Genomic DNA, 25,049 nt, shown 5'->3' on the forward strand with positions numbered 1-25,049 from the left:
ATAACACCTTTTAACACCATTCATTTGTGGAGTTGAGGAGCATACCATTTATATAACATTTTGTAGAATTCAGCGATTTTAATTTAAATATTTTTTATTTTGAAATGTTCATAAATTACAATTTAAAGATTGTTGCTCAGTTTGAAGCACCAACAATAATGCACAAAATAGCTGTTAAAACTTAACATAAATAGAGTTTGGCATTTAGTGTGCATGCTGAACACACTGATTGTTGAAATGAAACAGCAGTGAATGTGTCTGGACTTGGCACATATTTTAGTTATTTTTTTGATATGTTTGAATGCAGTTTTGAATTTCATCCAAACAATCTGTTATGTGAAAGCAAGTATGTGGTTGCTTTATCATTTCAAATTTGTACAATTTCACACATAAATCATGGAGCCTTAGAGATCAACATGAAGCCATTCATAATGAACATATTTCACTTATCATTGGCTGTACTTTGAGGAATAATGTTCTGATTGGCACTAGAAGAAAAAGCTAGAGAAGATATATTCCATAAATAGATGTTATTGATTCAATGTATATAAATGTATCATATAAGGAATAAGGTAGATCACAAATAGAGAGTGCCCTAAGTAGGACTTACACATTCTTAATAATTTGGGTCCATATTCAGTTTCAACTTTCAACTTTTCCATTTGAAGGTTATTTTTAAACATAGTATGTCTAATTTGTTTGTTTTGTTGATGACTTACACCGATTCTTTGGTATGAATAGGAATATCTAGATGTTCTTGGAAGACCAATGGTTTTAGCAGGAGACAAAGCGAAGCAAGTCCAGTGGACAAATGTGTATTTGGATGCACTGGTAAGAGGTTATGATCAAAACCCAAAACTGTCTTACAAGAGCACCCAGCTGATTTTGCTTCTCACTGGGCAACATTTCCCTTTTCTTCTTCACTGATTCATTACTTTGCAAGCTTCTTAGCTTAGGGAAATTTTTAGAAAATCCTAGGATTGCATTAATATAAAGTTGTACATGTAAAGTTATAGGTTATTCTTGATCTATTGAAAATACTGCTTTTCCAGTGTAGAATGGCGACTATATGGGGATTTCAGTAACTTTTTGATATTTTAATGTGGGAAAATAATGCTGAACATCATGTGAGTAGTGACCAAGTACTCCACATTTTGAACAAACACTTTGAAGCACATCTTTTTTAAAGTGGATGTCCATTGTTAACTATACGTACATGTTCCATGATTGTATCTGGACTTATACAAACTCAAATGGACATTTAGTTAAAGCCACATGACTCTGACAACGTATTTGAATAAGCGTGGAAATAATCACATCTTCATATAGACTGTCTGGCTCTAAGTTCAGATTTAGACATTCTCTGGGCAAGATCACATTGAGGTAATCATATTGGCTGCATCAGGTCCCCCATAATGCAGCATTCTATCACGTTTTAAGCACTAATTTTCAACTAGGAGTTACTTTTCCCTATCTGTTTCACTTGAACATGTATGAAGATATTTTTCTCTGGCACAGAGTGGTGCAGAGAGCTCTCAGTGGCATATAACAGATAGTAAGTACCCTTGGTTGGTGTTAAATATCCTATAATACATCAGTTGGCCCTGTTTCCCATACAGCTCAAAAATTATCCAGCCAAAGTTGTGACTATGAGATAAGCTGAGAAATCCTGTTCTACTTTATTTTTACTTTATGACACGTTATTAAAACTTATAATACCTAAGATTGTTTCATATACTAAATGTGAATTTAAGGACTTTTAGTCATTTACCAAAGTAATATTCTAGAGAGTCTAAACGCAAAGCTGAAAGTAAATGCTGATTCAATAATGCCCTTTTCCCTACTTGGAGTGCAGTTAAATGCCTTTGCTACTTCTCTGAGTGCAAGGATGAACCCAAAGGGCAAAATACAACCCGTTAGAATGACTTATCACTTGGTACTTACAAAATAAACACATACAGGAAGTTAGAGGAAAAGTGGGGACTGTTAGTAGCAGTCTTGCATGTGAAGAGAGATAAAGGGAAGCTTGCTTACCTCAAGCCTCAGAAAATGACTGCCGGGTGTTCCTTCTTGACGTTACTTATTTACTTAAGGTCACATGGTCATCTTCAGCCATGAGCAAGATGTTCAAATCCATCACGGGATTGCACATTCTGGGAGTCGATAGTTAGGCCCTGCTGAATTTCCTATGACCAGAAGTTCAGTAACCAGAGTGCCTTGCTGGCGAGGTTCTCTGTGATAACACAAACAACATTTGGAGGAAATACTGATTGTAAATGTTCTACTTTACAGGCTGAAACAAGATGTTTAAAAAAAAGAAAACAAACAAAAGTGGGATGTGTTGTTAGGTGGTCAGAGACACAGAGAGAATGCTGCATACTGGTTTGAAAGTTAGTGACCCATCATTAGAATCATGACAAGTAGGGTCTTCAGAGTGTTCTTCAGTCAAATCGGGATGTTAACATACAGTATTCCAAGAACAAACTTGATAACTACTGTAACATGAAGAATTCAAAGAGGTGTGGCATTTTAAAAGAAAGATGTTGTATACTTGTGGTTAGAGCAGGGAGTGGTTCAAAAATGAAGACATTTTAGCTGCGTGTAAGCACAGGTCATATTATTGTAATTCATGCAGAGGGTGAAACCACAAAAGCATGCACTACTAAATTAGGAGCACTAGGTTCATTGAAGAAATAATCATACCATCACTGAATCATCTTTAGAGACCCTGGATATAGGAGAGGAACAAGACTAGGGCAATGTCCTTGAGAGATTGTTTTATTTGAAAGATGAAGTTAGGCTCTTTCTATATAAAGGAAGATAGGAAGAGTTGCTCTGTTTATGATGAGTGCCACATTCCAGGAGGCAAGACCCTTAATTTTTCATTCCACTCCTCAGAAAGTGTGCAGAGTACCTGGAACAAAAAATACACTTTGGAGTCTAGTTGCCTAAGTAATATCCATTTCGGAACTACTTAAAAGTAATATTTAAACACCACAGTTCTCACTAGAATATTCTACAATGTACATATTCTTCTATGTACCATTGTACAGCTAGACATTTGTGATACAACATGGCACCTTTGATTTAAGGCTTAAAATTGTGAAAGAAACTACAGAAAAAAGGCTTTCAACACATCTAAAGTACTGTTTCCATGATAGTCCTGTTTTGGGGGCACCTGATAGCAAATGAACTATTTTGGAGGAAATGTAGATGTGAAAAGAGTTACTGGAATGTTACAGTTACATTTGTGTAAGTTGGTTTTATTTTGTTCACAATAGTTATTAGATATTGTAAAACTACTTAATAAATATTTACTACTTCTGAGAAATTTTCATTGATTTTTTTAAAAGTTCTCTTTAAAGACAGTCAAAATTGGTTATTAAGTTTTTGTGACTTTTTACAATATAATTGCAAAGTGAAGTTTCCAATTGCAAAGGCTAATCCAGTAGGACAGAGTTGAAATGTTGCTTTCATTGGCCTTTTCTTTCCATCTATTTTTAGGAGCTGGGACTTGTCATTACTGGAACTCTGCCGGTCTTCAATGTCACTGGACAATCTGAAAATAAGACAAACTTAAAGGTTAAAAGTTAATTGATAAAACTAGTCACAATAAGTGATAAACTATGACGTTGAAGCTGCACGTAGATAAGATAGTTGTATAAGGAGATACAGAAGATGTAATTGTCTTGTGAGGCTAGAGGTCATTGGCAACAGCTGGCCATATGATAACCACCAGGGAAAAGGGAAGTAAGGTCAAATCCTTCTGGCCCTAGAGTCAGGATTCAGCTTCATTTCGTCTAACTGTGACGTGATGAGAAAGTCAGAAAGTCAGACACAAGTAATGACATGATAAATGGACAATACTATCATGAGCCCACTTTTAAATGTTCTGGAGATATTCAAAGAATTCAGGAGGAAAACAGAAAAGCCAAAGCCTGGTTCTCTTTGAATCAGGTGCAGAAATATATGTTTATTGAATCCTTGCTTTTGAATTCCCAAAGAAGAGCTATTTTGTAATAACCTAATGATCTAATCAGTTACTTGCTTTCTGCTTTTTACAATATAATGAAAAATTAGTTTCATAAAAATATTCAATTTCTATAGCTCTGGTAATATCAGTACAAGAAGGAGCTATGTACTTGAAAGTTGTAACCGATTATTGAATGTAGTTTATACATTTTATGTTTTTACTTATTGAATACTTTTGACTTTAAAATACAATTACAAAGTTGAGAATGAATGTAAGTCTGTAAAATTATTTTTAATACTAAAGGCTTATTATGCAGGTGATATTGATGAATTAAAGGAATATTAATTTCTGGTTTGTAATTCAGTGAGGTTTATTGCACTAAGCATTGCTATTTAACTTTTATAAATTTTAGTGAGGTGCCTCATTTTAGCAATTGGAGTTCTACAAAGCATTGGTTCTGGCTTTTAGAGCCACTGACATAGATCTAAATATTGCAATTTTGTAACAGTGTAATTAATCCTGTGGTCTTCCTGCTCATGTTTTAAATTCTTAGCATGACCTACCCATCAGATTGTTTTACATATACTGGTTTTATTCAGTCTAGTTTTAGTTCATAGCAACAGACCATAGTTTTTGGCCCAACTGTTTTCTTTAATACAACTTTCATGCCTCTTATGGTTTAGGTTTAGTCATTAACATTTCATCTAAGTTAAGTAATTGGGATGGTGAAGTTGTGGAAAACAAAGATGAGAGTCCTTGTAAATTGACACCAAAAGTACCGTGTGTGTGTGTGTGTGTGTGTGTGTGTGTGTGTGTGTGTGTGTGTGTGTGTTGCACTAACACTAATGTGGAAGTCATTTATGATTATAATAAAAGGGTAAACATATTTGTGTAGAAACAGTGTCCGCTATAAAATGCACTAACTTCACTTTCTTCTTTTAGAACCAGTTGATTCTTGGTGTGATGGGCGTTGATGTTTCTCTGGAAGATATAAAGAGACTGACACCACGTTTTACAGTAAGAGGCAATTTGTCCTTTGACTACACTTCCTATTTGAAAGCAATGTACCAGTATAGTTTTCCATAAAGCACTTGAGAGCAAGGCACAAGTGCCTGATCTATCAAGAGGTTAATGTAAAAAGGTTATTTTTAAAATATGAAGACACCATTTTGTTTCTTCTGTGCTCCTATACTTGTATTGAATAACTATTAACATGTTTAGTGGAGATTTCTAATTGTGACATAGGAATCTCTAAGCTATTTTACTATTTTCCAGCTGTGCCCCAATGGCTACTATTTTGCAATTGATCCTAATGGCTATGTCTTATTGCATCCAAATCTTCAGCCAAAGGTATGTATATAAATTGTTTATAGTTACTAATGTTTGGTATAATCACTTACTAACAATGACGGGATTATAGCTTGAAATTCTCTTTGTAACATTACAGACAAAAGAACAGTGTCCTTGCCTCCCTTAAGAGAGGATAAGACCACTGATTACAGCATATGAAAATCTGAGAGCATTCTTCATTTTCTCTTGAAAGTTAGCTTAACTACAGTTCTTCTCTCAGACAGTGATCATCACCTCTCAAATCTCATTTTCATATATCTCACTTGCAACTTTAAGGCTCTAAGAGAGAATTAGAGAACACATGACAATTAGAAAGGGCCAGTATAGTAACAGAGGTCTGTCACAGTAAAATCGAACCTTAATTCTTTCATTAGGAGTCCTATTTCTAGTGTCCATTATTATGTAACAAAGTGAAATAATGTTACATGCAAGGTTACTAGGTCAGTGTCATACAATTTTTCCTGGTACTATAGAATTATTACAAAATATTTTAGTGTAATTTTGTAATTTATAGATGGCTATTTCATGTGTGGCCCAAAATATCAGTAAACCAGTCACAAATCTTTTGTGCATTTTTCTCTATGGGATTGTCATTTGTTTTTTTCAAAATATATCACTCTATGAACACATTTTAACAAATAGTAAATTAGCTATCCTGTTTTTCCACCATAGGTTTGTATTTCTCCCATTAAAAGAACTTATTAGATTTGGTATCATGATAAATTCTGATAAATGCTGATTGATTATATATAAAACTGTATAATTCATGCCTTAGAAATCAATATTCAAAATAAATCTAGTATTATGGTTGAGTTCTCCTCTAGCTTATTAATAGATACCACTGACTTCATTCCTTCAGATAACAAAGGATCAAATTTGAAATGTTCATGGACTCGTAATACCCTTTTATGTTTATTAGTCTATTTAGACTACTCTGTGGGGAAAAAATTTAAAGACCGGTATGCTTCTAAAGAATAAAACTTACTTTATGTATTTTTATTATGCTAAGGAGCATAATAAAATGCAAGACTCAGGTATGAGTGGATCGGTGTATGTTCCTCCTTGGCAGACAGTTTTTCCCTCTAAGGCAATGGCAGGGGGCCAAGGGGATGGGGGGGTCTCTTTGGCTTCTCTTATGTAAGTGTTCTAACCCATTGTAAGCTGTTGCCTTCATATCCTAGCTACCTCTAGAAGACCCAGTCTTCTTTTACAACCCTATAGCCAAGGCAGGATTGCTACAGAAGAATTTGCAGGGGCCATTTCCAATATTTTATTTTATGTGTTTATGTCATGTACATTTCAACAATTTTTATTTTTTAATCTTTTCTTTGTTTCAGCCAAGAAAACTTATCTAGGTCAAACTAGCACTCCCACTCTCTAACTTTTATTTTCTTAAGGAATATTCAGGACAAAAAAAAAAATGAACAGTTTCTTTAAATAAAAAAAAAACAAAAAACAAAAAACAAAACAAAAGTGATTCTTACTACCATTAACAGTTTTGGTTAATGTTGGTGTCTTGTTTTGTTTTGTTTTGTTGTCATGGACTCTATGATACAAATATTTTGAGTTGTGAATACATCATTTGTTCTGTTTCCTGTCAAGGAAAAGACTGAGTAAAACTGACTGCAGCATAGAATTATTATTATGCTGATATGTAGGATAATGAACTATCATTTCTCTGTTGCTTCAGCCTATTGGTGTAGGCATACCGACAATTAATTTAAGAAAAAGGAGACCCAACGTTCAGGTAACTGTGAATGAGGTAGACAGCTGTGCTTTCAAATTTGCCAAATCAGGTTGAGATCAAGCTTCTAGTCTCAAAGCTTGTAAGTGCAGGCTCCTTTACTGCCACCAGGCTTCCAGAGCATGAGGCACAAGGGAGCTTCCCTTCTCAATGAGCAAAGTGTGCTAATTACGGTAAAGGGTGTGCACTGGCTGAAAGGCGGCTAAGGAAATTGACCTAATAATAACGTTAATCAGAATAATCAGAATGAAATGGCTCCTGAAAAAATTGTCATTGAATTTGGTGCAATTAATACCATACCCCTGTTTTCCTAACAGTTTGCTTGTGAAATTGATTTTAAGTGCAAATTGAGTCATAATTGCTGTGTTGTGATTTTTATAAATGAAAATTTTGAGCCCAGTTGTTTTGTTTTTAATTTCTAAAAGTGGAATTTGGGGTTCTGGAGAGATGGCACAGTGGTAAGAGTCCTGGCTGCTCTTACAGAGGCCTGGGATATAATACCAACACCACATGGTGGTTCATAGCCCTTAGGAATTCCAGTTCCAGGGCCTCTGTGCCCATTTTTGGTTTCTGTGGGCACTGTGTTCTCATAGTCCACAGATACACACTGGTTACAGATACATGAAGGCAGAAAACATTCGGCATAAAAGGATATTTCTTATTCAGAGAGATCCAAAATGTTAGAGAAAAATTGACTGCAGATTTGTGTGTAAACCTATCATTTCCTTTAAAACACATGGTAGTGTGTTACTGGAGAGTCAGCATGGTGTTTAGTGATCTTTATGTATGGACAGTGGGAATGAGTTGTAATCTGGTCCTATTAGCTGCCAACACTTTATCTGTGAGCAGTACGTCAGTGTTTTCATCTGTCAATCAGGGGCATTCTGCACTCCTCTTGGAAAACTAAACATGTGTATTGATGTCATGCCCCACCCTTGGAAGTTCTCATTGAACTTAGGCTCCCGAGCATATGTAAGCATCCCCATCTGTCAAAAGTGGAGTGATTTGGACTAGTGAAGCTTTAGTTCTCTCACAGAGCTAGAACTCTGTGGTAATCTAAGTCTTATGTTGCAGCATCTTCAAAGTTTTAGGCCCTTTTTGGTCCCTGTAGACATTACAATGATGTGTATGCCTTTTTCAACTAGGAAACTATTTTGTTTTTCTGTTTGCATGTACTTTTGTAATATCTTAATTTATAGTTTTTGCTATCAGGTGAATTTTATTTTACCACAACCCCAAATATATGCATGCAAATATTATTAATTAAAAATATGCAACTTTAATAATGATTTATTTTTATTCATTATGCAAATTCTAAATGGCAAACCAGCAACTACTCATAATTGTTAAAATTTAAATTTTGTTATCATCATATACTGTCCTTAATAGTTATGATAGCTGAAATTCATGCTGATACAAAATACTAGGCACTTATTTTTCTTTGTGTGAATTTTCAGACACAATGAAACTAATAGAGGTATTCAGTCCATGTTGCTGTTTTCTTTTTAGAAGACTTTTTTTTTTGTCAACTTTCTACTTCTTATAGAAATGATGGATGTTTCTAAAACAAATGAATGCTCTGCCGGATTGCCATTTACAAATACAAGTGATGCATTGACAATTTCTTTTATGATTTCATTTTCTTCTCTGTCTTTATATGTTGGATTGGGACATGATCTGCATATTGCCAATTCCTCCTGATAATGGCTCCTCCCCTGCATGCTGTTTGGGGCCGGTCATGCTATGCATTATCCATTGCATGTAAGAGAAATATTCCTACTTCTGTTTTCATTTTACCATTTGATTGTCTTGAGTTTGTTTTGCATTGGTTTATTATCTTAATTTGAATGTTTATACAGTAGAACATTTGTTGTGTCTTTTGGTTAGGGAAGTTGCAAGTTTCATGAGCTTAATAAAAATTCTCAATGTTGACTTTTATTTCCATGTAAACTCTACATTCCAAAGGACTATTTGCTCTTGGTGTATTGTGCTGGAAACCCCAAATACTTTCTACCAATATAATAGAAAGTTTGATTATACAGAGTTCTTAAGCAGTGAATATTTTCTCAATTATAAAAGGCACTGGTTGTGAACAGAGACTTGGGTGGAGTGCTTGCAAGCATGAGGCCCTGGACACAATCCCCTGCTCCCTCACCTTTACAAAAGACACAAGGAGAGTATTTTGAAAATTGTTACTTGAAGAATTCTCATTCATCAAACACTATGAAGATTTGAAATTCTAATTTTTTAAAAATAGCAATATTCCTTGAAATAAGGCATCTTGCATGATTATAATATAAATATGTCCTATGTGTACTACACCATGGTATTCTCCATCTAAACAAGATATACAAATTGGACAGATTTTTTTGTCTGCAACTAGTATGTTAGGAGACATATTCCTTTAGCATGGTGTAGCAATATGGATGTTTTTTACAAACTCAAGGTAAAATGTCTGTGATACTAGCAAGGAATCAAAGACTACATTGATTACTAGCATCTAATTTTGGCCATATTTGGATGATACTTTTTAATAAATACTTTAATGTCTACTTTCTAAAAATTTTGATTGTTTTGAAAATTTTATTTAAGTAGAATTTTATTCTGCTAAATTTTCCAACTCTAATATGACATGTTATACGAAGTAGCAAGAATTACAAGGACAGAGGTACATTTTGTCTGTCCACTAAATGGCCCTCATTTAATGTTTGAGAAATTAAAAGCACACCAAAATGAGGTGAATTTAACAGGCTAATAGCATCAATTGGGATACAAATAAGTACTCTGTTGAGTTCCACAGTGAGTTTCCTTGTATACCACAAGAAAAGGAAGTGGATGGTAAAGTAGAAAATGGTGTTTAGTGAATCCACAGGTTCTGTTTCTAACCATTTCCTGCCTTCACTTGATAACTGATGACAATTGTCTGTTGCACTTAAAACTCAATGCCTAGCTCTGAAAGAAGGTAAGTAACTTTTATAGAATTAATTCACACTGAGTAATCTGCAGTCTGTTCTGTGTACAGAAATGTCTGCTAATGTCATATGTCCTTAATTATTATCTTCTGTGTAGAACCCCAAATCACAGGAGCCAGTCACACTGGACTTCCTCGATGCAGAGTTAGAGAATGACATTAAAGTGGAGGTGAGTGTGCACAGTCGGGTTACGTCAGACAGACACATGGCCTGACCCTGGGTTCCCTATCCCACAAATAAGTCTTGAGCAGTGGTTTATGTCAGGCCATCTCCTAGCTCACACTGGTGTGTTCTTTGTCGTTAAAATAGTGTGCATCCTCGACTATCATCTTCCAATGATTCATACTGGCAAAGAATGGATATTTCAGGTTAGGTGTGACCTTAATTGTGTTCTCATTTCCTTGGTAACTCCGAAGAGTTATTTTAAATGTACAAAAATAACAATAATTTTAATAAAATTCATACAGGCAGATATGCTATGCAGTTGAGAGAGAAGTTGGCAGGGTTCCAGCCACCCAAACATATGAAGAGCCGTGTGTGCAAAGCTGCAGCCATGTTTGTCTGAAGGCACTTAACATTTCTGTTTTACTTGTGTAACAAAGCCACATGCCGCTTCTTCTGCCAGGATGTCTCATAATAGTAAAGATAGTTATCTAGTAGAAGGCATAGAAATTATTAAGTTCACAGTTACTCTAGAGTGTGGCGTAGTGAGTACTGGGATGCTGTAGATGATTTCTTTAAAGTGTCCAGGGCCCTAATGTTACAGTGATGATGATGAGGTTGCCCTCTCAGGTTCAGTCCCACTGAGTCACCTTGCTGCACCCATGTAGTCTCTCCAGAATCTACCACCCTCAATGTATAGTAACTGAGTGACATGATACATGAAGAAAGCTGAGCAAAAGACCTGGTACATAGTAAAGTTTGGTAATTATTTTACTTGCTTACTACTTTTCACTGTCAAACTGAAAATATTTTAAGAAAAAATAGATTCATCCTGTAGTTTCAGATTTATTTGCCTGGTCACACCAAGTTCGTTCACTCACTAATATTTATTAAAGCCCAAATGTAACAGCTAACAATATATAAAATTAAAATCAAGTTGAAAGAAATTCTGAGTTTCCAGTAGACTGGACTGCTTGTCCTCTAAGATTGGCCTGGCTTTACTTTTAAGGACTTAGGAAGCTATAAGAGGGCTGCAGTGTGATATAAAATCCTAATAGATCTTTACGACTCACAACCTACTGTTATGTCATTCTTCACAACTGCCTCATGTGGCAAAGAGTAAATTACAAGGGGCAAGCCAGATGTGGGGTCCTGTACTCCCAGTACTCTGGAGACAGAATCATAAGGACCCTGCAAGTTGGAATGCAGCCTGGTCTGAGAAGTGAGTCTCAGGGTTGTAGAGTGAGGCCTGCTCTGGAAAAGTAACAAACAAACAACAATAACAAATTATAAAGGACAGTCCCAAAATGTGTCTAGGCAGGAACTGGCTGTTTAAGGTGAGGTAAGAATTTGAAGCATTTCACATTACATGTTAATTCTGGGAGCATACCTACACTTTTACCTCGTGGGATCTACTTCCACCTGAAATGCCTGAAACCTATAAAGAAATTGTGATTCCATTGCTGTGATTCAAAATTTACTGACCAATTAATGAAAAATTTCAATAAGCATGTTTTTTTTTTTTTTTTTTTACTGCACAGTCATGTAAAATGGTTACAATGTGGTAGCATAAAAATCCCAAATAACCTCATCTAGTGGTGCAACTGCTTTGCCATTATCATTCAATATCCATGAAATAAGGAAGAGTTTTGAAAATGATGGTTGTGTAACCTTCAGTAAGTCAGTTTGTTTCCTGGATAAAGCAATTGCTTCATTTTCTCTTAGATTCGAAATAAAATGATAGATGGAGAAAGTGGAGAAAAAACATTCAGAACTCTGGTCAAATCTCAAGATGAGGTAAGAATTAATGAAGCTTTGTTCGTGAGTGAAAGCATGCATTCAGAATAGGGATGCTAGTGGTGTGACATGCCTTTCTGCATTTATTTATGGAGCGGGGATAACTCTGCTGAGCATTTTTTCATACAGTAAAAAAAAAAAATACTGTGTTAATTCACTAGAGAAATGGCACAGGATATAAGAGTACTTTGCCTCTTTGCTGTGAGGTCTGGAGTTCAGATCCCAGAGACCCTGTTGGCAGGCTCTGTTGCCTGTACTCCAATTTCAAGAGCATTGGTGCCCTCTTCTGAATTCTGCAGGCATGTTCACACATGTACACACACTCACACAGAGACACATACACAAAATCATAAATAAATAAAGGGTTGTAAAAGCTATATTCTTAAAATTACACGTTGCATCTATGTGGTTTATTTTAAGAAACAGATTTCTTTGGGCCAGGGAAGCGGTAGTATTGAATTAATATATGTTATATTGTATTATGTGTGTACATAAATGTTCTAGAGATTGTGTTCTGAATGATTTAGCTAGTTTTACTTTTTAACCCCTCTGTACCTGTGGTACTCATGCTTCTTAGTGCTACAACTCTTTAGTACAGTTGTGGCGATGCCCATCTGTAAAATTATATCAAGGCTGCTTCATAACTATAATTTTGTTACTATTATGAACCTAATGTAAATTTCTGATATGCACGAAATATGGTAAGTTACCCTGTGCGGGGTCGTGACTCACAGACTGAGAACTGCTGTACATGTCACATGATAACACAGCCACCCTCATCATTCACTGGTATATATAATAAGTTGATACTGCTTCAGGTGTGAGAATACATGGATTTTGTATGTGAGGATATTCTTCTGTCCATTATCAGTCATTTGTGGAGTAAAAACTGACATCCGCATACCTGAATGTTCAAAATTACATAAGATTAGGAAGTTTTTGTGCCTCTAAGTTTAATTGCAGCTTTCTAATACAATTTGTACTCTTTATCCAAAATCCTGTATGTTTTAGGAACATAATTTTTTCTCCCTAATTTCTTGACAGCTCTTATCCTAAAGGAGATATATGATCTAAATATTTTTAATAGCACACATCATTTATTTTGATGTAATTACAAGTGGCTATTACCAGAACGGAAAAGGAGGTATTACAATTTTCATTTTTATTGAAATAACAACTCTGTAGCTTCACTGTGGCCATGGTCTTGACTCTTTGCTCCCTAAAGCAAGGGTGTAAAGTATTTAACAGATCTGCCAAATCCTGTGTCATTCCAAGATATCTGACCTCCGCATTTTTTTATGCAGCTTACAACTCATTTCACATTGCTACTTACTTGCCTCTTCCAGTTCACTGTCCATTCATCTTAGAGCTGTACTCACCAATGAACTACACTTGTCTGTCTTAGAAACTTTATTTTTTCTCTTAAATGTACACATGTACATAAACAAATATAGACAGCTATATTTGTTCATTATTAATTAAATATCACTACTCTCATTTGATCTGTTTGTATATTTCAAGAAACTTTATTATTTACTTTGAGTGGTCATGGCTTTTTGGTATTATCAGGTTTATAAAAATACCAAAACAATTCTATGAATTACTATTTTTCATTATTTTGTTTACCTTTTATTGAAAATATTTTCTTGCATAATAATTATTCTGATTATGAGTGCCTATCCGTCCACTCTTCCCAGTTCCTCACAGACCTTCCATCTGGATCTACCAACTTTTTGTCCTTCATTATAAAACAAACAGGCTTCTAAGGAATATTAATATAATAAAATAATATAATGAAATCAAACAAAAACTGATTTTAAAATGATATCATCGAGGACATTGGATCTGTGTTTGCTTTATGCAAAGTTTGGCAGGAATATTTAAGTCATGATAATGACTTTTAAAGTAAAATGTTTTTAGTTTGGTTTTCTTCAAACTATCAGAAGCCCTTGGACAGAAATCATGTAATTGTGAAGCCCAATGTTTCTTATAATAAATAATTTAAATTTTCTTTATACCATTTTTCTCATCTATGAGATCGGAGAGTTGAATATTATCATGTATCAACACTGGGTGGCAGGTCATTTTATCATGTGAACTGGTGAACTGTTTCCCAGAGAGAATCTTGGGCTTTACTCATCACATTACAAAATACCTGCTTCAAACTTATTTGTAGGGATTTTTCATAGTCATCTCGATCAGAAATACAGGAATACAATTGTTCTTTAATAAGGCAAATGTGCAGAATAAGTGAGAAATTAAAAAAGAAATTTACAGCTACATGTATGAAATTAATATACTTAGAAGAAAGAATGAGTGTGTATTTACTATTGCTCTTGACACAGGAGATATAGTACATCTGTGAACTAATTAACTCTGCACTTTGCTGATTGAATATAGGTGTTTTTCTAACCTTCAATTGTATAGCAACATGATTGTTCCACAAAATGAATCTTTGAGATGGGAATTGTACTTTTATATGTAGAAATGCTAATATATTTTTCCTCATCATATCAGCTATCATTCTTAAATATACTCTACTATGGTTGATATTTGAACCTTGTTTAATATTCTATAGTCCCATTTTATTATTAAATGTGCTTTTAATTAAATCTTTTAAAGTTTTGAAGAAAGTACTCTGTTATCAAATACTGAGCTTTTATGCTTCTAAGTCCCCAACTTATATCATTTGAGTATTCAGTTCTGATCCAAAATTTTATTTGACAGGTATGCACTTCAAAATTTTTAAAATGTGCAAAAGAAGTATGTCATTTTACTTATGAAAAAAGGATGTTGAATGACTACCACTTTCCAGATGGACATATTTTTTACTCTTTCTATAAATTCATATGGATGGGAGGCTGCAATGACCATGTTTAACTTTCTTTCTAGAGATATATTGACAAAGGAAATCGAACATACACATGGACACCTGTCAATGGCACAGATTACAGGTACATTTACAATTGTCTCGTATAAAGGACTGTAGATTCAATTAACCTTTTTTTCAAATATTTGGTATCCAATTTTCAATAGACTAGTATGAAATCTTAATTTTAGTTTATTATTTTCAGTGGAAGTTTCAACAGAAAAATTACTCCCTCCAGCACAAAAATGAGGGTCTGATTTTCAGCTTGCAAAATATGGAAAGTAGCTAGCAATGTAATATTTAGAAATGATAACTATACTTAATGACAGTAGTAATAAAGATTGATATAATAGCCATAATTTATACGTATGACATCTATTGACTTTCTCTTTTATTTCCATTTAGCCCAGTTATTTTCTTTAATGTTGTAACTTAGCTAAAAAATAATAGTGTGCTTTTTTCATCATTATATGTGATATAAAATAACCTTAGCACTACTGAACAGTTCAATGATGTCTGGATCCCTCCAATTTTCTATATATCAGAACCTACAAAGCCCAATATTCAAAAATCTGAAGACTCCCTCCTTTCTTCAATTTCTCTGTATCTCTGTCTGTCTCTGTCTCTGTCTATCTCTGTCTCTCTCTGTCTCTCTCTCTGTCTGTCTCTATTTCTCTCTCTCTCTCTCTCTCTCTCTCTCTCTTTCTGTTTTGTTTCTCAAGTCAGGGTTTCTCTGTGCAGCCCCAGATGTCCTGAAATTCACTTTGAAAATCAGTCTGGCCACAAACTCAGAGATCTGCCTGCCTCTGCCTCCTGGGTGCTGGGATTAACTGTGTATGCCACCACCTCCAGCTCTCTTCCCTTTAATCTTCTCAGGTCTTCCTGCTTTGTCTTTGGTCCTTTGTTTCTACATCCTTAGAAAAGAAAAAAATTTTGTGTAGCTTAAATTTTAATTGGTCTTAGTAATAAAAATCTGGAGTAAAATATTGAAGAACTGTATGTACTGTGGAATAATAAAGAACATTTTGCTCTTGGAAATAGTGTGGAGACTTACTGTGGAATATGAATGAGCCATCTACACACAAAGAAGAGAGGACCACCTCTGTTTTGTTGGCTCTCACCTTCCACCTCACTTGAGACAGGTTTTCTCATCCTTTATTGCACATGCCAGACAAGCAGACCACAATCATCTGAAGACTTTTGTCTCTGCTTGCCATCTTATCTTACTACTCATTCTCTCATCTTGGAAATTTATACTTCTGAATTTCCTGTCATCAAACCATACCTACCATCCAACTTTCCTTCACTGTAATAGTCTCTCCCATTCTTCCAATATAGACTATTTTCACTCCCCTACATTCACAGAGATCCACATTCTGTGGCCACTATTTAAACCTATCCATATGGGTAAAATAAAACAGGATGTATTTGCTAAAATAAATCTTAAAATACACAAAAACTCAATTTTTTATCACTGTATTCTACAGACTTAGAGTTATTCTATCAAGTCTATCAAAGCTTTAGATTCCTAATCCTACTGTTCTCAGTCAATACTAGGTTCTGAATTTACTGTTCAAATATCCAAATGACAACCTCTGGTTAAGACTTCTCCTCAAAGATATTAATAGCTCACTGCTTCAAGGCCTTTGTTCCTGATCACTTCAAATTAAGGTTATTTCCCAATATTGAGCCTCCTGTCTATATACATATTTAAATACTGCATTACTACCAGGTAGCTCACCCAAAACTCACTTAGGTTTGCACACACACGGGTGTATGTGATGCTTATAGAAAGGCATTTAATTCTGTTGGTTACCATTTCTAAGAGGGTAGGTCTAAGAGGGTAGACATGGGTTCTACTCCATTTGTCTCTGACTCCCATGTTCAACACAGAGGCACATAGAAGGTACTTTTTAAATGTTTATAAAATTGAAGAATCTCATTGTAAAGAAGTAATTTTTAACTTGAAGAAACTTGAAATCTGTTTTACCTTGTTGAATTCAGAAAATTATACCCCAAAATTTCTGTCATAATTTTCTCATGTGTCCTTTGATTATGTACTTATCACTAATGGACAGGAATCTTAATTTGTTGTGTCAGACTCAGCTATATCTTTTCATTGTTGATGTTGTTGTCTTTGTTTTGCAACTCCTCAATTCATTAATGCCATACACATAATCTCTTAGGGGAAATCTTGAGTGCTAGAGATGTCTGAAAGCTACAATGTTGTTATCATAGGAACATATCTCCTTTTATTCTTGGGATGACAAATAGAATGTAGAAGAAGAAAATCCAATGCTAATGTCTTGACATATTATATCCAAGTCCTTTCTGCTTATCTTAGTTATATTTTAGGACATTGAAAAATATCAGAAGTACCATTTTTTATTATTTTATTCATTTTTATATAATGAGTAGATTGTAATATCTAACTTTCTTCTAGACATCTCTTTACATTTGCATGATGTTCATGAATAATTACAAGTAATGGTTTTCCTCATTTATTTTGATTATTACCATCCTTCAATTTTTGAACAAACCTATAAAAGCCTATGAAGGTATAGGACAAAGGGATTCCCTGTCTATTAAGAAGTAGAGTCATTATAAAACAAAAAATTGCTGAGCAGTAGTAATGTATGCCTTTGATCCCAGCACTCATGAGGTTGAGGCAGTCAATTTTCTATGAGTTCAGGTTTCAAGGCCAGACTGGTCCACATAGCTCCAGGACAATATGGGCTACAAAGAGAAACGATGTCTCAAAAAAAAACATGCAAATTAACTAACTAACTAATAAATAAAAATAAAGCAAAGTATTGGTTGCATTGTACGGAAATATGGTTCCTGCCTTTGTTGCTCAGATAAGCAAAATGGAAACACAGTCTTTTTGAACACAACAATGAATCAGCTATGAAAATTGCTTTTTACTTCAGTTGAAAGACTACCTTTGTCGTGACCTTAGTTTTGGGATCTTGTTATGTTTTTAGTTCCCTAAGTGTGTTTTAATTGAATTTACCACCCCCCACAACTCCTCTCAGATACGTCCCTGCCTCCCATACCACCCAAATACATGCCTTTTTCAAAAAATAATCCTGTCAAGTCTAATGTCTGCTGCCTGTTTATTTTTGGATGTATAACCTTCCACTGAAGTGTGTTAGTCTTACTTAGGTCCACACCCTTAGAATATGCACCCTTACTTTTTCCAGCAATCAATATCTAAAAACTCTGATCTAAGCCTGAGGTTTTGTGCTCACCTCCCTTCTTGATGCTGGGATTTGGTCTGGATTGAGCTTGCACAGTTCTTGTGCATGCTGTGTAACAACTCTAAGTTAATATATGCTGCTCTACCTAGAACACACATTCCTCTTGCAGTCATCCACCACCGATGGCTCTCACTTCTTGCTCCACTGCAGTGATCTCTGGGCTGTAATATGTAATATAGAAATCCCATTTACTGCTGAACATTCTGAATTTGATTTCTCTACATCACAGTCACTTGTGGGTCTCTGTGCTAATCACCATCAAATGTAAATAGAGGCTTCTCTGTTTAGAGTTGAGAGATGCATTAATCTATGGGCACAATGAAAAGTCACTAGTAGTTGGTTTAATCCTTCATGCATTTAACAGAATAGTAATTAGTAATAGGGATCCCCTTGGGCCTATGATCTGCTTATCCATAGGTTGTTGGCCAAAAAATGGTGCCAGGTGTAGATTTCATCTTGTAGAGTCAACTGTATACCCTATCAGAAAGTGGTTCCAGGTTGTTCATGCCACCATTACATAAATGGGACAGTCTTGCCAGGCCAATCATTACTATAGCTCACAATGTTCACAAGTGGAAATGAATTTGTAATAGACTCACAAAACTCCTCTCCACTCAGACTCTTTCCTTTAAACATGCAGGAACAATGTATATAGTATGAGTAATTTTCTTCCTCAAGCTCAGTGTCACTCTTTGCTGACAAAATTTCCTATTAGGACTATTATAGATGATATTGGCTCCACCCATTTCTACCACAGCCTATCTGCTGCTATCTTGCTGTTTTTGTCACCACACAGGTGACAGGGAAGAAGCCATAATGTTGCATGCTTTCCACCATGGTCCATGACTAAGTCTCTAACTTTGGCCTCAATTACATGTATGTCCTAATATCTGGGCAGATAATTCAAAATAGCTAACAAATATTATGTTCTGCCTAAAGATGGATGATTTGATTAAATGAGTGAAATACCACTTTCAGACACAGGAGTTTCTGTTTTCTTAAACTTTGATCCAACTTAGGTAACACATTTTAAAATGTAAATAATGACTTCTTTTACTAAATCTCTTTTTTCAAAGAGATTGACTTTGATGGGAATAAATGATTTGAGAAAAAAAAACTGTTATAGTCCATTTAATTCAGTAAACTAGGTTTATGTGAACCACAAAATATTACCTGGACTTTATCATCCATCTAGTGTCACTTGCTTTATTAAACTGTAATCTCTGAGAAGAATCAAGAAGCTGTGTTGTATCAGGTTCATATTATAAGATCAAACAGCCCTTGCATAGGAAAGCATCATTACCTTGGAATGTTGATAAAGATCGTATCTGCAGTATGTGGAAGAAACAACAGTTGGATTGACTTGCAAACAGATAGAACTATTGTTCTAAAGAATGACTTGTGACTATGAGTAACAATATCTGTCTTGGCTAACACAACATATATTTAATATGCCAATTTTGGAGCTTTCATTGGTATCCTCATGGGTTGCTATACTACTTTTGGTGGAGCATAACATGTGACTCAGAGACACTGGAGCAGTGGGAGGATGTGGTGTTATCGGTTTTAATTAGAAGATTTTGATGGTGATAAATGCTGAAGGAGCAATAAAAATTGCCTTAATTCCCCCTGAGAGAAATTTGGAGGAGGTGGTTTTCAAATACTCAGTAATTCTGTTCTTTTATTAATGGCAGGTGAATCATGAAAGGTCATCTTGTTTTCAGAATGATTATATTGCTTATTTTAATTTTAATCCCTGCCTCCCCTTGATGTTACCTATAAAATGAATGTAGAAATGTTCATTAACTCTACATAACATTTTATTTCCCTGACCTTCTCCTATAAGCAATGACTGTGGTGGAAGCTTTGGAAACTGAGGTTGACAAGCAACCACCAATTTTTGCCATCTTTATTGAAGAATTAAATTTCAGAAAGTAAACCCTTGCTTGCACTTGAACATTTGTACAGGGGAATTTTAACATTTCTACTCATAATAAGATAAGCCTGATTTTTTTTTTAATTTTTGTTTCATTATATATTGTCAATCAATAACATGCAATGAAATAATACTTTGGATTTCTATTCCCATATCTGGGTATGTGAGGGGGAGGGTAGGATGACTTAAAGGATTTACACGTGCTTTACAATATTCCAATTCCTAGAAAGGAAGATATTTTCTGGTGTTTCACTAATATCTGTGGTAATGTTAAGAGGCATGTTAGCCATGTTAACTTTGTATATGGTTTCACAGACCATTTTAGAAATGGTCATTTCTTGCATCTAAGACTCACTGTATTCCTTATACATTCAAAGCATATCAAAGCTCATTTGTTTTGGGAAATGTAGATAAACAATCATTTCTGTGTCTTACATGTATATATTAGCTGAAGGAAGAAAGGGAGTTTACTTCTGACTACTGCCTAAACTTAATTAAAAGCTCAAATACATTCATCGGGTATTCTATAAATTAGAAATTTCTAAAAAGAAAAAAAAAAAAAAAAAAGAAAAGAAAAGAAAAAAAAAGTAAGGTTACCTATCCTGCAGCTTCTTGTGAGCCATCGTTCAAACAAGGTGGGTGGCAGTCTTGCCTAACATTCTTTGTGTCTAAAGCATTCTGAAGTTTGCCTAAGATTACAGTGGAACTGTTCTTTGGTTAGGACATCGACCATTAGACTACATAAGCCTCCAGACTCTTGAAAACTACTAAACTCAAGAAATGTTTCCTCTTTAATAACAGAGTGTTCAATCGCGTGGCATGTCCACAGTAAATCATTTGCACAGTGAGTTGTACAAATGAGTACAAATGAATCAAACAGTCTCTATAAAGGGTCAGAGCTTGTCCACATGAGGACACTGGGGATTTTTGCCACAGGACCAGAAAAACAGTGAGAATTGGAAACCTTCTAAACTGTGATATCTTTGTGCATTGTGAAGTAGTAGCAATGGCTATTCTTTCATTTTTAATTGTGATTGGTTCAAAGCATTCAAAACTATGTATAATAAAAAGGGTGTATCCAGCTGGTATGATATTTACTTTGTTTAAATTTAAACTCTATTTTCTTTCTTCTTTCTTTCTTTCTTTCTTTCTTTCTTTTTTGTTCACAATCTCGGGTACATAATTAAACTATCTGGAAATATATCAGGGATCTAAGGCATTGATCGTCAGCTATTTTATGGCTACATTATATAGCCTTTTAATTCCCTGCCCTGTAGAGAGCAGGATGGTACAGTTTAGCAAGGTAGAGATTAAGAATTCTATCTGTTGAATGCATTTTCTTGTCAAAGTAACATGTCCTCTCCTTCGCATGAGGAACATCTTCAGATTTTCCCATGAACTTGACGTCTTTTTTTTTTTAAAGTTATGTTTCATTTTTGTTTGTTTGTGTTTATGCTTCTCTTGTTTCTATTGCAGTTTGGCCTTGGTATTGCCAACCTACAGTTTTTACTATATAAAAGCCAAAATAGAAGAGACAATAACTCAGGCCAGATGTAAGTACTGTGAAAGCAACTTCAGGATCTACTTGTTATCTCCGAGTGCAGATGTTTATATCTAGATTTTGGAATGCCCAAGGCGTACACATTATAGGAGGTATCATTATAAAATCTACAGCAATGATTCTAACCCATTCCAAACATGCAAGGAACAAGAATATTCTACTTGGATAGAATATGAGCAGGCACTCCAACCTCACTGGCAGTCCCGCTGCCCTCCCCTGCCTTGCTATGTGCTCAGAGAATCATTGCAGTGCTGTGTCCTCTGTGCCTGTCGTTTTAAGGGTCTGTGAGCTGGTGTGAAATGTTTCACATGCTGCTACCAACATGCTCTCTGCTCGTGGTTCTGTGCTAGCAAAGCTTTTCCTTTACTTATCTTTCCTTTTCTTTTCTTTCTTTCATTCTTTTATTTTTTTTGTTCGTTTTGGTTTTTTTTTTTATTTTTTATTTTTTTGCATTTGGCCAAAATAATGTTGTGCTTGGCAGTTAGCTTTCTTTTTATAATCCAAATTAATGTCTTAGTCACTCAAGTAAATTCACTTTTATGCATCCTTTGGAATGTGGAGTAAATAACACCAATGCCTATTTCAAGACATTTTAAAGTTTTATTTTGTTTTTGATGGCTAGATTTAGTGAAACAAAATGACCATCATATCCTTTGTTCACCACTCAATGGTTACTGGCAACTTAAATTATATATATCTTTTCCCAGTTCCCATCTTTTCTCAGTCTGCCCTTTTGCTCTTTGCAGCAGTGGTAGACACTACTACTGTATTGTGGAAGATTAAAGTATACATTTGCACTTTCACTTGATAGGTATGATGGTCTTTTAACAATCAGCAATCTTGCATGAGCTAGTTTTATGTGATAAAGGGAGGGGATACTTAGTGAGTGTGCTCATCGGTAAGTGCTTCTGTTCAGAGCTGGCATCACTGATACTGAACCTATATCAGCCACTTTGCAAAAGCAGACCCTTGAAATAAGCACAGTACAGAGAGGGAACAAAAGAAAAATTGACAGAACATAACTTCCAGTCTTCAAAAATGCCTGTTTTTCTCCCCCAAACTACAGCTGTACATAAATGGACCTTTGATCTATGCACAATATTTTTATTCACAGTTATTGAATAAAATATTGTTTGTGACCCTTTACTTTACCCTCTTTGTTTTTTTTTGTTTCCCTGCTTTCTCTTTCTGATGGATTTACAGCAAAAAAGGGAAAAATGAAGGGCAAGTATTTTCTTGTTGCTCAATTTCTTTCTGTTTAGTACACAGCATTTTCACTAATATTTTCATTCCTACTGGATATTATCCTCTGTGCTTCACATTGGCTAGAATTTCCTCCATGACTACCCGAAAGTCAGCAACAGAACAGGGGCAGGTGTGCCTATGTTTGCTCAGGCAACCTGTCATGCTCAAGTTGGTTATATTTTTTTAGAGTTAATATCATGTTTCTTTTTCATCTTTCCACCTACTAATTCTTACCTAATATAGAGATTCTTATTACTTCTCCAAATGCATGAATGAGTTCAAAGTATTTAATCATAATGTTAATAAATGTCATTGATATTTTAAATAATATACTTGCTATCCTATGTGTATAGTATATTTAAGATTCTTAAGTATATTAGAACTAGTAAATAGAAAAGCATAAATAGCTTTTTGTATGTAATTATTGCTGTAATTACCTAGTGAAACTTACCTATCGCTATAATCTTGGAATAAGAGAGAATTATATTGAGATCTTGACAGTTAATTTGTTTCAAGTTTAAGATGTAAATAGTCTGCTTAAAGTTTTCTTAGTAGGGACTTCTTTACCAATGCCTTCATGCTGTCCTACACCCTTGAAGCATATGCTCTTTATTGTTAATCTAATCTTATATCATTACATTTTCAGATTCAGAAACCCTGAAGCAGACAATTTTGAAGAATCTGGCTATATCTTCATAGCACCAAGGTTGGTTTGTTGTTCTACTTCCTCTGTAATACAACTCACATTATTGGCTATGTCTTTCAGGAAAAAAGTTTTTAATTGGGGTCAAGATTATTCTAAGTTAATTACGTGTTCAATTATGAAAACAAAGAGACTATGATTTTTAAGCTTTCAAAATCCTTTTCTTCATTCAAATAACTGTTGTTTGTTTAAATACTGGTGGAGCAATTGATAAAGATGGAGCAGTATGATACCTCACGTGCTCAATGGCACATAGAACAGAGGAGTGTTGGTCTTCTGTAATAATGGAGTATTGTCTTCTGGAGGTTGAATAGCATATACATATAAGCACAAAGGAAGTCCACATATACATATAATTACTTCGGGCACATACACAGACACAGGCATACATATGCATAAGCTCACACACTTAAATATGAACTGTTTTAATATCATAATTGTAATTTTTACATAATTAACACAAATTTCTGGATGACAAGTATTTACTGAAGAATAATTTTTTATTATATTTATATATAGAAAACTCAGCAGTATATATGATACATGCTACCCAGTTTGCTTGTCAGTTTTTGGCCTTTTGCTCTTAGAAGCTTGAGAATGCCACCCATTAATTTTGGACCCAGGGCATTATCTCCCCAGATTGTTGCATCTGTCATTGATATTGGTCCTGATTGCTTTTACTAGCTTAACCACAACCCATTTGTCTGCTGAGTTCCCTGTGTGAGGCAATGGCACTGCTTGTATTCCTCGTGCACCAGCTGCCCTACCCTGGCCTTTGAGGATGCAGGTGTATTCCTGCTGCCATAGACTAGCCTGATAATGCAGTAGTGGACTCCTGCCTTGCAACACAGCAGAGAGGAAAATCACCATTCTAACGGGTTTACATAATGGGCAACCAATGGCAACTGAGCTTGTCCTCCACAAACTAGTTTCAGTATTGGCCCCATCAAAGAACAAGTGGTCTCTGTAGAGGCATTGCCTTTGGCAGCAGCTTTTCTCAGTGTAAATTCACAGCCTCTGTTTCTTCTGCCTCTTTGTCTGTGGCCTGTAATGTGGGCAGCCTTAAGCAAACACGGCTGAAAGCCTGCATTGCATAGTGAACTTCCAAAGTTTGAATGTTCATAGAGGATAGGCCTTTGGAGGGGAGTCTGGTATATTAAGGCCATTGATAACGTGATGAGTCTCTTTGGTGCTGATGTCCAATACCAAAGTTCAGAGGCCTTTTCTGAAACAAGATTCACCACCACTTTGTCCTACTTCTTCACGGCAGTAGAGGTCAGAATCACCTTCTTCTCTTGTGTTGTTTTCATTTTGGTGTCAGCTGGAGGAGCAGAAAATATAGTGCCTCGTGTGTGTGTGTGTGTGTGTGTGTGTGTGTGTGTGTGTGTGATATGTGTGTGTGTCATACAATGTGTGTGTCATTTACGTGTGTGTTTGCATGTAGGTGTGGCGGTGTGCACATAGAGCCAAATATCCT

General features: G+C 35.1%; 1 protein-coding gene across 1 annotated transcript in view; it reads left to right on the top strand.

Moving 5' to 3' along the window:
* The window catches only part of LOC127218679 (voltage-dependent calcium channel subunit alpha-2/delta-1-like), a gene marked incomplete at its 3' end in the record, with an annotated part of 106,604 nt that extends 83,029 nt beyond the window's left edge, over nt 1-23,575 (top strand). Inside the window, 12 exon segments of the mRNA XM_051179698.1 lie at nt 742-831; nt 3,505-3,582; nt 4,916-4,990; nt 5,249-5,323; nt 7,014-7,070; nt 10,137-10,208; nt 11,927-11,998; nt 14,891-14,952; nt 21,540-21,616; nt 22,828-22,848; nt 23,516-23,530; nt 23,533-23,575. Of these exon segments, the coding sequence (XP_051035655.1) occupies nt 742-831; nt 3,505-3,582; nt 4,916-4,990; nt 5,249-5,323; nt 7,014-7,070; nt 10,137-10,208; nt 11,927-11,998; nt 14,891-14,952; nt 21,540-21,616; nt 22,828-22,848; nt 23,516-23,530; nt 23,533-23,575 (737 nt within the window).
* Nucleotides 23,576-25,049: the final 1,474 nt, after the last annotated feature.

Source organism: Phodopus roborovskii, unplaced genomic scaffold (assembly GCF_943737965.1).
Source record: "Phodopus roborovskii unplaced genomic scaffold, PHOROB, whole genome shotgun sequence".
Taxonomy (NCBI): Eukaryota; Metazoa; Chordata; class Mammalia; order Rodentia; family Cricetidae; genus Phodopus; species Phodopus roborovskii.